This window comes from Musa acuminata, chromosome BXJ1-7, assembly GCF_036884655.1.
Source record: "Musa acuminata AAA Group cultivar baxijiao chromosome BXJ1-7, Cavendish_Baxijiao_AAA, whole genome shotgun sequence".
In the NCBI taxonomy this organism is placed as follows: Eukaryota; Viridiplantae; Streptophyta; class Magnoliopsida; order Zingiberales; family Musaceae; genus Musa; species Musa acuminata.
In genome coordinates this window covers 38,871,449-38,883,631 of record NC_088333.1, presented here as the reverse complement: position 1 = coordinate 38,883,631, position 12,183 = coordinate 38,871,449, and the positions used below count along the sequence as shown (strand labels likewise).

Here is a 12,183-nt window from a genome sequence, read left to right as displayed (position 1 = left end):
AGTCCGAACTTGGGCCTAATTGGCCCCTACTTGGGTTATAGGATTAACACCTAATCCTAACCCTAATTAACGTGCTAACTATGAATTTAAAGACATTTTCTAAGCTATTACAAAGTCCGCAAGTCAAGACTTCTTCTAGCGAGCTTCCGGCAAACTTCCGGCGGTCTTCCGATGAACTCTCGGAAACCATTCTGCGGACTCCCGGCAAGCTCCTAGACTTCACGATTTGTTCTTAGCGAGTTCCAACGAGCTTCTTCGGCAAGCTCCGATCTTTCTCGGCGAGCTCCGCGAACTCCCAACGAATCTTCGGACTTCCGTCGAACTCTCGAACTCGCAACAAATCCTTCGCGCTTGACTCCGACACTTTGTTTCGCTTTATGTCTTCATCGTTATCATAGTTAATCCTGCACAACAAAACTTCGATCGAGACAATTAATCCTAAGCAATTAACCAAGTTGTCCGACATGTCATTGGTCTCTCGACGTTTCGTCCGATTCTTCGGCGCATCGTCCTCTCCTGCAGCCTATTGCCCAATCGGCCAGTTGACTCCGCAACTCCGATATCCTTGGTACAATACCTGCTCTTCTTGGCCGAATGCCTGAGTTCACGGCCCGAAGCCTTCTGTCGATACGTCGACCGATCCACCGGCCCGACGTCCAATCTTCTGACATGTTCCTTCGGCACAACATGATTATCCTGCTTTAATTGTCTCATCCTGATCAAGGCATCCTGCGTCACTCAAAACGCAGATTAAATCATAAACATATATCAAGTAGTTTCATCATCAAAATACGAGATTCAACAGAAGAGAGGCTAGTGATGGAATTGGGTGAGAGTGCATTGGTAGTAACCACTCGAGGGAAGAACAAAACTGACAAACATCAAGCCAATCAGAAAGCTTATCAGCAGGGAAAAGGTAAAATACCACCCCAAGCTGATATCAAGAAAGAAGTAAGGTGTTTCTTTTGTAAAAGAAAGGGACACGTGAAGAAGGAATGCACGAAATTCCAACAATGACTTGAAAAGAAAGGTAAACCAACCTCATATGTATGTTATGAATCTAATATGGTCAATGTTAATATTAACACATGATGGATTGACTCTAGATCAACAATCCATATTGCAAACTCTTTGCAGGGTATGCAAAACCTAAGGAAGCCAGTGGGAAGTGAGCAAAGCATCTTATCAGGAAATAAGATGGGCTCACATGTGGAAGCAATTGGAACATGCATTTTAACTTTAAGTAGTGGTTTTGTTTTAAAATTGGAAAGAACCTTTTATGTATCAAGTTTCTCACGAAACTTAATTTTTGTTTCCAGACTCGTATCATTTGGGTATTCCTTTAATTTTAAAGACACATTATTTCGTTTATTACATAAATCTGATTGTGTTGGGAATGGTATTTTATCTGATGGTCTTTACCGTATTTTATTACAAAATGATAATACTAAAAGTTCAATGCATGTTCACGTTGGCATTAAGATGTGTAATATTAATGAGGACTCCTCTATATTATGGCATCGGAGATTAGGGCATATCTCCATAGAGAGAATTAAAAGATTAGTTAAAGATGAGGTACTTAGTACTCTTGATTTTACTAATTTTAAGACTTATGCAAACTGTATTAAGGGAAAGGAGACCAATAAGTCCAAAAAGGGTGCTAATAGGAGTTCAGACTTATTAGAGATAATTCATACTGATATATGTTGTCCAGACATAGACATACATGGTCAGAAATACTTCATCTCCTTTATAGATGATTACTCACGATATATGTATATATATTTGCTTCATAACAAAAATGAAGCATTGGATGCCTTCAAAGTCTTTAAAGCTGAAGTTGAGAACCAATGTGGTAAGCAAATTAAAATTGTGAGATCAGATAGGGGTGGAGAATATTATGGTAGATATACTGAAAATGGACAAGCACCTGGTCCTTTTGTTAAGTTTCTTCAAGAACATGAGATTATTGCCCAATACACTATGCTTGGTTCTCCAGACCAGAATGGTGTTGCAGAAAGAAAAATCGAACATTATTAGACATAGTGCGGAGTATGCTTAGCAACTCCAGTCTTCCTAAGTTCTTGTGGACTGAAGCACTAAAGACGGCTGTGTATATATTAAACCGAGTTCCAACCAAGGCTGTCCAAAAGACACCATTTGAACTATGGAAAGGTTGGAAACCGAGTTTACGATATATGCGCATTTGGGGATGTCCGTCTGAAGTCAGGATATATAATCCACAAGAGAAGAAACTGGACCCGAGGACTGTTAGTGGGTATTTCATTGGATATGTCGAAAAATCCAAAGGTTACAGGTTCTATTGTCCATCTCACACAACTAGGATTATGGAATCAAGAAACGCTAAATTTCTTGAGGATGATGTGATTAGTGGGAGCGATTATTTCAAGAACATAGTTTCCGCACATGATCATATAGAATCTCAACCTTCCACATCAAATGATAGATTGGTTATAGTTCATAGCACTCCTCAAGTATAAACTAGTGCTGAACAACCAATCATTGAAATTCCACAAGTTGTTGATAGTATTCTAATAGATCAAGCAGTTCAGGAATTACAACAAGCTCCTGAATAACTAGTTGAACCATAAGTTCCTCAAGGAACCATTGGTACAACATTAAGAAGATCTACTAGAAATAAAAGATCAGTAATTCCTAGTGATTATGTTGTATATCTACAAGAATCTGATTATAATATTGGAGCCAAAAATGATCCTGAAATATTTTCACAAGTCATGAGTTGTAAAGAGTCAAATTTATGGCATGATGCCATGAAAGAAGAGATGAATTCCATGATGAGCAATGGAGTTTGGGATCTTGTAGAGTTGCCTAATGAAGCAAAGGCTATTGGTTGCAAATGGGTCTTTGAAACTAAGAAAGATTCGTTAGACAATATTGAGAGATACAAGGCAAGACTTGTTGCAAAGGGATTTATTCAAAAAGAGGGAATCGATTATACGGAGACGTTTTCTCCTATATCTAAGAAAGATTCTCTACGTATAATTTTGGCATTAGTTGCTCATTTTGACCTTGAATTGCAACAAATGGATGTGAAAACGATATTTCTTAATGGAGATCTAGAGGAAGAGGTTTATATGAAACAACTTGAAGGTTTCTCCTCTAGTGTTGGTGAACACTTGGTTTGCAAGCTTAGGAAGTCTATATACGAGTTAAAACAAGCCTCCCGCCAATGGTATTTTAAATTTCATGAAGTGATTTCTTCATTCGGATTTGTTGAAAATCCCATGGATCAATGCATATACCAGAAGGTTAGTGGGAGTAAAATATGTTTCCTTGTTTTATACGTAGATGATATTTTGCTTGCAACCAACGATAAGGGTTTGCTGTATGAGGTGAAACAATTCCTTTCTAAAAATTTTGACATGAAGGATATGGGTGAAGCATCTTATGTCATTGGCATTAAGATCCATAGAGATAGACCTCGAGACATTTTAGGTCTATCATAAGAAACCTATATTGATAAACTTTTAGAAAGATTTCGAATGAAGGATTGTTCACCAAGTGCTGCTCCCATTGTGAAAGGTGATAGGTTCAATTTGAACCAATGCCCAAAGAACAACTTTGAAAGGGAATCAATGAAAAACATCTCATATGCTTCTGTCGTAGGAAGCCTTATGTATGCTCAGGTCTATACAAGACCTGATATTGCATTTATTGTGGGGATGCTAGGTCGATATCAGAGTAATCCAGGTATGGACCACTAGAGAGCTGCAAAGAAAGTGATGAGGTATCTACAATGAACCAAAGATTACATGCTTATATATAGACATACAAACAATCTAGATGTGATTGGTTACTCAGATTCAGACTTCGCCGGTTGTGTTGATTCTCGTAAATCAACATCATGATATATTTTTATGATGGTCGGTGGAGTTATTTCTTGGAGAAGCACTAAGCAGACCTTGACTGCTACTTCTACCATGGAAGTTGAGTTTGTCTCCTGTTTTGAGGCTACTTCACATGGTGTATGGATTAAGAGTTTCATTTCTGGGCTTAGAATCATGGATTCTATTTCTAAGCCATTAACAATTTTCTGTGATAATTTAGATGCTGTCTTTATGGGTAAAAACAATAAAAGTGGAAGTCGAAGTAAACACATCGACATTAAGTATTTAGCCATAAGAGAACGTGTAAAGGAAAAGAAAGTGGTTATTGAGCATATTAGCATTGAATTAATGATTGCTGATCCTTTGACTAAAGGCATGCCACCTTTGAAATTCAAGGATCATGTAGAGAAAATGGGACTTGGTTCCACTTTGTAATGATATTGAAACTCTTATATATTATGCAATTTTCTCAGTGCACATTATTTTGAGAAAATATATTATTATTGGACCAAGAATAGACATAAGGTTTATTCATTAAGTAATATTATCATATTAAGATTAAGAAACTAAATACATCATGATACATGGATGATAATACTCGCTCTTAGAGGACTTATCGCTATAATTCGTGTATTTATTTCTTAAGAAAGTTGTTCAAAAAAATTAATTCAAATTATTAAGATAAACGTATAGACCAAGTGGGAGAATGTAACCGTTATTATTAAATATCTAATATAATAATAATATAATTATTATCATTAAGATTCATAATTCATTATCATGAATTTCTTCATTAATTATGGTTTAAATGATTTCAGTTTTTTATTCTTTATACATGAAACTATTATTATTAAATTAAATATTTAATATCATTAAAGTTCTTCATTATGGTTCAAACGTTACAAATTTGAATTAATTCTTGAACGTTATGAATCGGTAATAATAAATGTTCTTGATGGGAGAACATCTATATATATGAGAATTTTGGTCCTTGGGCTCAATCATCTCTTTGAAGCGAAAGGCTTTTCTACACCATCTAAAGCGAGAGTTCTGACCCTACTAAAGTTCAAGAAGAAATCTCTGCAGAAATTCTTTGCGACAATGGCTAGAGGTACGTTATTTTGTTTCCGCATCAGTTTTTATTGTGTTTCTATTATAACAATTTAGAAACACAAGTTAGTTTAAGTGATTTCTAACGTATTTGAGTGTCATGCACTTGATTAAGAACAGGAGTGTGATATGCCAACGAGTACGTTGGAACGAGGGGCAGCAATATATGAACATTAGAGTATTAGTTGCGAAGATGAAAGGTTAATTCGGAAGATAAGATTTATGAGAGATCGTGGAAGAAGATTATGATGATATTCGTTTCTTCCACCTTATTCTCAATGTGGGCAGCCTTACATATTCGAGATCAAATCGAACCGTGCTGACTCTTCGACCATGGCATAAAGACTCATCGTCAATACCAACGATTATGGGTGATGTCTATTTTGATGTAACTGAGAGAAAATGATCAAGTAAGGCAAATTGAGCTCAATCTTCTCTCTCTCTCCAACTACTACTACTCCGTGCGCAGAGGGTATACAGCCAATAAAGGGGGTGAGGAATTGGTTGGGATGATGCAGGAACCATCACTTGGCTGTAACGGCGAACGTGAAGCATATGAACTGGAACAGATAAGGTTGGGTTCCATTAAAGAACAAAGAAACAGTGGTGGCTTGATGCCTTGGGTCCCACTCCTTTCCTTTTCTGTTTCCTTGGATTAGGTTGAAGACACCTACGCCTTGCTGTAGGTAGATGATAACCCTAATAATTAATGGCAGCCAACAGCTATCCTTTATGAAATAGGGAATCACAAGCAAAGATAGGATTCGTGCATGTCAAGATTGGCACTCATCCAGAGAAGTGAGATGAAAATGAAGATAATGTTGAGATACATACATTGCCAACCAGCTGTTAGGGTGTGTTGTGCCCCATATATTTTTGTGTCAGCAGATGCTGCTTCAGAACAAAAGAATCATGGTGTCTATCCAATCTGTAACCAGCTTCAACAAGCCACCAAGCATGAAGACAATTGGGTTATTACAGACCAACTCATTGACCTCTTGTGCTGTGTTATCCATGGATAAAAAATAAGACCAACAAATAGACAGGACCACAACACAACACCGACTGCTTCAGAATACAGGCAACGACAGCTTCCTAAGTCCATTCTGATCTTCTTTCTCTGCTTCGTGTGTTTGAAGGAACTCATTCTTCCGCAGAACTCCACTCTACTGCCATCATGACACTTCCAGCTTCCAGTGGAGCCTCGAGCTGATTTCGCTAAATAGGATCATAAGAGGTGCTTTCTTCACCAAACAACTCACATCAAGCTTTGTCTCGGCTTCACTTGCCACTTCCTGTATCAAAATCTAAGGTGCCAGTGTCAAAACCAAAATGACAGCACCTTCAGCGATATGACAGAATAAGATTATCTGCAACATGACATCCGAACAAACTACTCCATTCTTCAAAGCTATCTTGGGCCAAAGTCTAGATTCTCCCACTTGAATGGCTCAATAGAACCAATCTGTGGTGAGCCTCGGAAAAATAAGCAGACACAAACACAAACTGCAGCAATTGCAAGCATCGAATGGACATAAGGGCGTTGAAGCAGCCCCCTAGAGTATGTCGTTCGTCTAAGAGGTCGAGCCCCCATTAAAGCGCATTGTGCACAAGATGTTAATTGTGAAGTTTGAGAAGTCCCATGCCTATTCAGTCCTACCCATGGCTCGTCCATGGATATCTCTCCGCCTACAACCGATATGGTCACTTGACCATTTGTCCTGTCAGCAAGCTTCCTGGCCACCAGTCTGTTATAAGAAAGATTGTTCCTCAAAGTAGCATACATATAGGGGGACTGATCACTGTCATCCAGTATCGAGTTCCAGCAATTGATCCCAACCTAACAAATTAGAGATAAATAGATTAGTGAAATTCCATGCGAACGGTTCAAAAGTAACTTAAATGACGACATACACAATGGAACAAATGAGAAAAAAGCAACCTTTAATACTGCATCATTCCAAAATTGGCACACAATTGCAGTTATTTAGTTCATTTGCAGCATGGCACGTGCTGTTGTATCTAAAAATACAAGTGCAGGAGAGGATTTATCTGGCTACATAAGAATTAATTTTACCTCTTGTGGATCATTAGTGAGTGCATCAACAATGTCCTCTGCGTCCAGCATAGATGCAACCATATGCAATGGAGTCATTCCACCAGGGCCAGACATGTTTGGAGGAAATAGATACACCTTCGTTGCATCTTTTCCATGGCATACACAATAATGGAGAAGCAAATCTATCATTTGCTTGGACTTTCTGTTAACTGCTCTGATCAAGAGGTGAACTTCTGAAAGCATTTCCAAAGACTCTTGCTCTAAGGCATCATTCCTCATGCTTCTTTCCACTAGAATATCTAGAAGAGTTTTGATAAGATTACACCAATCTCGCTCAACTGAAAATGTAAATAGGTACTTAAACCGTGTGATGGAGAAATCCAGCAAGGTCAGGCTCGATGGTGCATTAGTCCTCTGGAACAGCCAACCAAGTTCATTTAGGAAATGCATAACATCCTCTCTCGACCTGGGTTGCACACTACTTTGAACTTGTTCCTCTGGGATGGCATCTGCCATCTGAACATCTTCATCAATATCTGATTCAAGGGCTCTCAATTCCTGACAGATACTAGCATCGGCGATGATAACAGGAAAGCTGTTCCCTTTGAAACCATTTTCGACCTGAGTATAAAATTCAAAACTTAGTCTAGAGCAAGGGTTATTGAACAGCATATTCCAAAAAGCAGTAAGGTCATGTTTTGAACAATTTACTGCTATATCATCTAGACCCAATTGAAAGTGATCACCTCAATAAAACATCGACCAAAAACCCTTGGAGATCCTCCTGGAAAGTCAAACCTTTCCACACAGGAATCATCATATATGGTGCCTGGATATGCTGAGCAAAGAACTTTCGAAATGTATTTACCCATATAAGCACAGTGGATCCTGCATAATGAAACTAAATTATGAGCAACATGAATTGGGTAGTACAAGCATTTTAATGGACAAACAAGCATTGTGAAGCTCAACTCACTTGGTGCCAGGAACAGTCAAGTTGCGACCTTTTAGAACAAGGGAAGTCTCCTGCCCACCAACAATGGCAACAGGTGATATTGATGTCAGCTCTGGAGCACTCCAAGCTCTCCAAGATTTAGACAGGCGAATCTTCCCTGTAAAACATACCAATTATATAGTTATTTAATTTTGACAATTTAACTATCATGGTCATATTTTTAATCTGACAATTAGAATACTTCAACAAAGATGGTTCAATGAGCATTACAATACTTGAAACTAAAAAAAAAAGATGCTTGAATAAAGATGGATTAGGGAAGCATACCATCCTTATGTGACACCAGCTGTTTATTTGTAGAGACTAAAAACCTCCCATTCCGCCAAAACTCAGTATCAGAATATTGAACTAGTGAAGTGACACGCTGAAGAAGATCATCATCAAGCTGAAAACCAACTTAATCTTTAGAACACTAAAGGCTGAAGTAAAGTGTGAAAACAAATGAATCATGAAAGAATAAGACACTGACTTCTTCCCATGCAATCGATGGCATTGATAAATAAATAGATAGAACCACACAACCAGGCCGAATGTAGCTCTCCATCTCTGATGGGCTGTTTGAGAGCCAACTAAATACCTGCAATAACAGGAATTATAAGTGTTTACTTTAGCACTCAATAGAGGCATGTTCATGGGAGACGTATGTAACATCGCCGTACTGTGACATACCACCTGGCACGGGTGGTATGTACCGATCCGATAGGGAACCGATATAAACAGTACATACTGATTTGTCAGTACATACCATACCATGTGTCAGTACATACCGTACCAACGGCTGGTCAGTACATTGGTACACAACGGTAAGACGAACCATGTTTCAAACTACCTGAGTACGAAGTGTATCCGGAAAACAACTCGGATCCTTGCCGAAGAGCTTAAATGTTATTCGCCCAGTCCGATCCTGTTTAGCCACGTCAGTGCAAATATGCAAATTAGATGGAATAGTATAAACATTCAAAAATGCATTTTTAGAATGTATGTTACCTGAGCATCAGAATTTGAACTAGAGGGAGAGTGATCTGAACCAGAAGACTTGTAACCTGCTCGATGCATGACACTTGGAACTGCCCCATCTTCAAGTAGTGTATCTGACTCCTTAAAGAGCTGAAGCTGTGCACTTCGACCATGGCTAACACTTAGCTCAATGGTTGCATTGTCTTCCTGACATTCTGATGCTTCTGCATATTTCTGCCTTTCCATGGTTGAATGTAAAGGGAATAGCTTCTTTGTAACTGGGGGAGAAGATGAAGGAGACCTCTCCTCCATAGGGTTGCTACTTTCAGAGGAAAGATATTTAACCATAGATCCCAGTTCTGTGGGACTCTCATCATCAGCAGGACCAAAAAGCTGCAAAGGTAAACTTTGACGGGCTTTATGAACAACCCGACAAGGCACTTCCACCCCAGACCGATCAGTGCATTTTTTTGTAAGGACCCCCGCTGAAGGATGGATATGAGTTGATTTATTATGTGAATTAACATCAGTGGGTGGTTCGGCATTTTGGATCTTGGCCTTATTATTGCCACTACTTTCACTACTCCCTTGTGAGAGAGAGACAGGGTCATTAGGAGCAGATGCTGCTAGCGCGGCAGAGAGGGCTGTCAGCAGGTCCGTTGTGGATGGTGCATTTTCTTGACTATTTTTCTTCAGTGATTGTTCAAATGACTCCAGTGCTGGAACTTGAGATACATTCAAATCAAAACTTCCAACAGGTATAGATGATCTTGAGGAAGGGTTCGCATTGTTTGGAGCACTTAGTTTACTAATTAGTTGGACAAGACGATCTTGATCAGGCAGAGGAGGGATGCTACCTGGTTTAACTTGATTATTACCTGCAGTCAGAATACCAAAGATGAAGCAAAAATCTCAGCATGACATGGAATGCCTATCTCCGAAGCAACACAGCATACCTTGCAGGTGTGCAAATATCGCTAACAAGTTGACAATATCAAGATTTCCATTTGTCGTACTCTCTTGGATTCTAGGAGGCAATAGTTTAGAAGAAGCATCCTCTGGTTGTGTCTTCCTTCTGCGACGATTGTGTCCTGCTAGCCGCCTCCTACAGCTTCTCTTCCCCTCATCAAACTCAGAAAGGGGGTGAAATCTAAAACACATAATATCACAAGATCAGATGTCTACAGATGGTAAAACCGACAACTTATAAGACATATATATAACTCTATGGTCGCATAACAAATGATGCAAATTCCAACAATCTTATAAATGCCAACAACTTCCAAAGGAGCAAAGGAACAATCATGTCAATCCTATTTCAGAAAATTAGCAACAGGCTGAACAAGTTCCACGGACACCAAATATCCAAGTTCATAGTTCAGACGAGCCAGATACACCTGATATGAATTACAATGATAACCAGAGAAAACACAAAGTTCGAACGGATCCATCTTACCTGCTGCACTGCTGGCAGAACCTCTGCATCTGCTTCCCCACAAGTGCCTTGGCAGTCTTACTGTGCACCTCGCACACCTTGTGCCGCTTATGGTAATCCTTGGCGCTCGACAGGTCCGCCTTGCAATCATCCACCTGGCACATCGGATAGTTGCCACTACTCCCTGGCAAGCCGGACCTGACCCTCTTGTTTGGCCTCGCCGCCGGCTCGTCTCCCGTGTAAGCTCCGCCTCCCAGCTTCAGCGATAGGTTCTGGTCATCCTCTGCCAAGTTCCTGCCAAAAGTCGAATCTTTCGGGCCCTCATCCCCTTTCCTCTGGTCGACCACGGCAGCAGCCGCATGTGACGGCTGGGACCCCAGGTGGAGGACCTCCGATGCATCGGTCGAGGGCTGCGCCGTGAACCTCACGCCATCCCAATCCCACATCCTGGGGTTCCAGTTACCGCCGTGGCTCGGAAGAGAAGAGCCCAACAGCCGATGCCGCTGGATCTCTTGCTCCTGGCCGTGAGGAAAGTTGGGATTGTTCTTCCACGGGAAGTCTCGCTTCTTGGCGAGCAGTGGCGCCTCATGGAAGGATCCAGGGAGGGCCTGGTTCTGGCGAAAGAAGACGGAAGGTGCGACCTGCGCACCGACCTCTCCCTCCATTTCCCGCGACCAAATCAAACCCTAAGTTCCTCCTCGATCGCCACCCAATAGAGAGCAGGAAGAGGGCAAAGAGAAGGACCTTTCCTCGCCTTCGCCTCCGATCCAGACTTCCTCCGCCAGATTCCGACCTAAGCAACTGCAAGAAAACCCAGCAACGCATCAAGAAAAGGATCATCTATCTCACAAAACAACCAAATCCTCCCTCCCCCAAAGATCACCCTTCACTTACCGAATACTCTCTTCTGCCCCATAAATTCCAGAGAAGCGCCACCAAATCTACATAGATCGGTCCGCACAGCCCGAACTCTCGACCCACGCGAAGGGGAAACAAAGAATCGTTCTTCAGTTACTCTTTCTTTCTCGCCGCGGGGTGGCAGAAGCCGTAAATTGGGGAGGAGACGAGGGCTTTCGGCGAAGGCCCAGAGGAGTGGAGCGAAAGGTAAGGAGTACGCGTATTACTGCCGCTATTTGCGTGTCTATTATTTGGGTGCGGTCCCAACATATATGCTTTTACCGATCAGCCCCTCTTCGTTTTTTTAATTATTTTTTATCAATTAAAAATAATAATATTTCCCTCCACATATTTTTCAAAATATATTTTTAAATTTATAAAGAGAAATAAATTAAAATATGCATTTAACTTAGATCACATAATAAATATATTAATAAATATTTGATAAATAATATAAATTATAAATATAGATTCTATAAATTCTGAACATGATAAAAGGATCAATCATGATATTCTAATTTTATATTATCATATTTCAAAAATAAATATTATGATATATTTTTTTCAAAAATTTTAAATGATGAAGATTAGATTTAATCTCATTACTTTATAGCCCTTAATAAATGGTGAAAAAATTTGATAAATGGATTTGGTAATGGATTTAGAATATCATCGTTAGATCAATATTTTAGATTAAAAAATTATTAGATAAAACTTGAACTCAGTCTAAATATTATGATCTTTTACCAACTTGATTAGATAAAATTTTTATAATAACTAAATCTCGTAAGTAGATTCAGTATGTCACAAACAAATCAATATAAATGAGATATCGACTAAG

General features: G+C 39.6%; 1 protein-coding gene across 1 annotated transcript; it reads right to left on the bottom strand.

Moving 5' to 3' along the window:
- Positions 1–5,789: 5,789 nt before the first annotated feature.
- Positions 5,790–11,534, bottom strand: LOC135679273 (squamosa promoter-binding-like protein 15). The gene is made up of 11 exons (XM_065192810.1): positions 11,340–11,534; positions 10,467–11,246; positions 9,967–10,160; positions 9,041–9,888; positions 8,883–8,957; positions 8,523–8,630; positions 8,321–8,438; positions 8,015–8,150; positions 7,785–7,926; positions 7,057–7,659; positions 5,790–6,819 (listed from the first exon to the last, which is right to left on the bottom strand). Exons 2-11 carry the CDS (start codon positions 11,108–11,110, stop codon positions 6,391–6,393), a joined length of 3,297 nt encoding a protein of 1,098 aa, XP_065048882.1. The 5' UTR covers positions 11,111–11,246; positions 11,340–11,534; the 3' UTR covers positions 5,790–6,390.
- Positions 11,535–12,183: the final 649 nt, after the last annotated feature.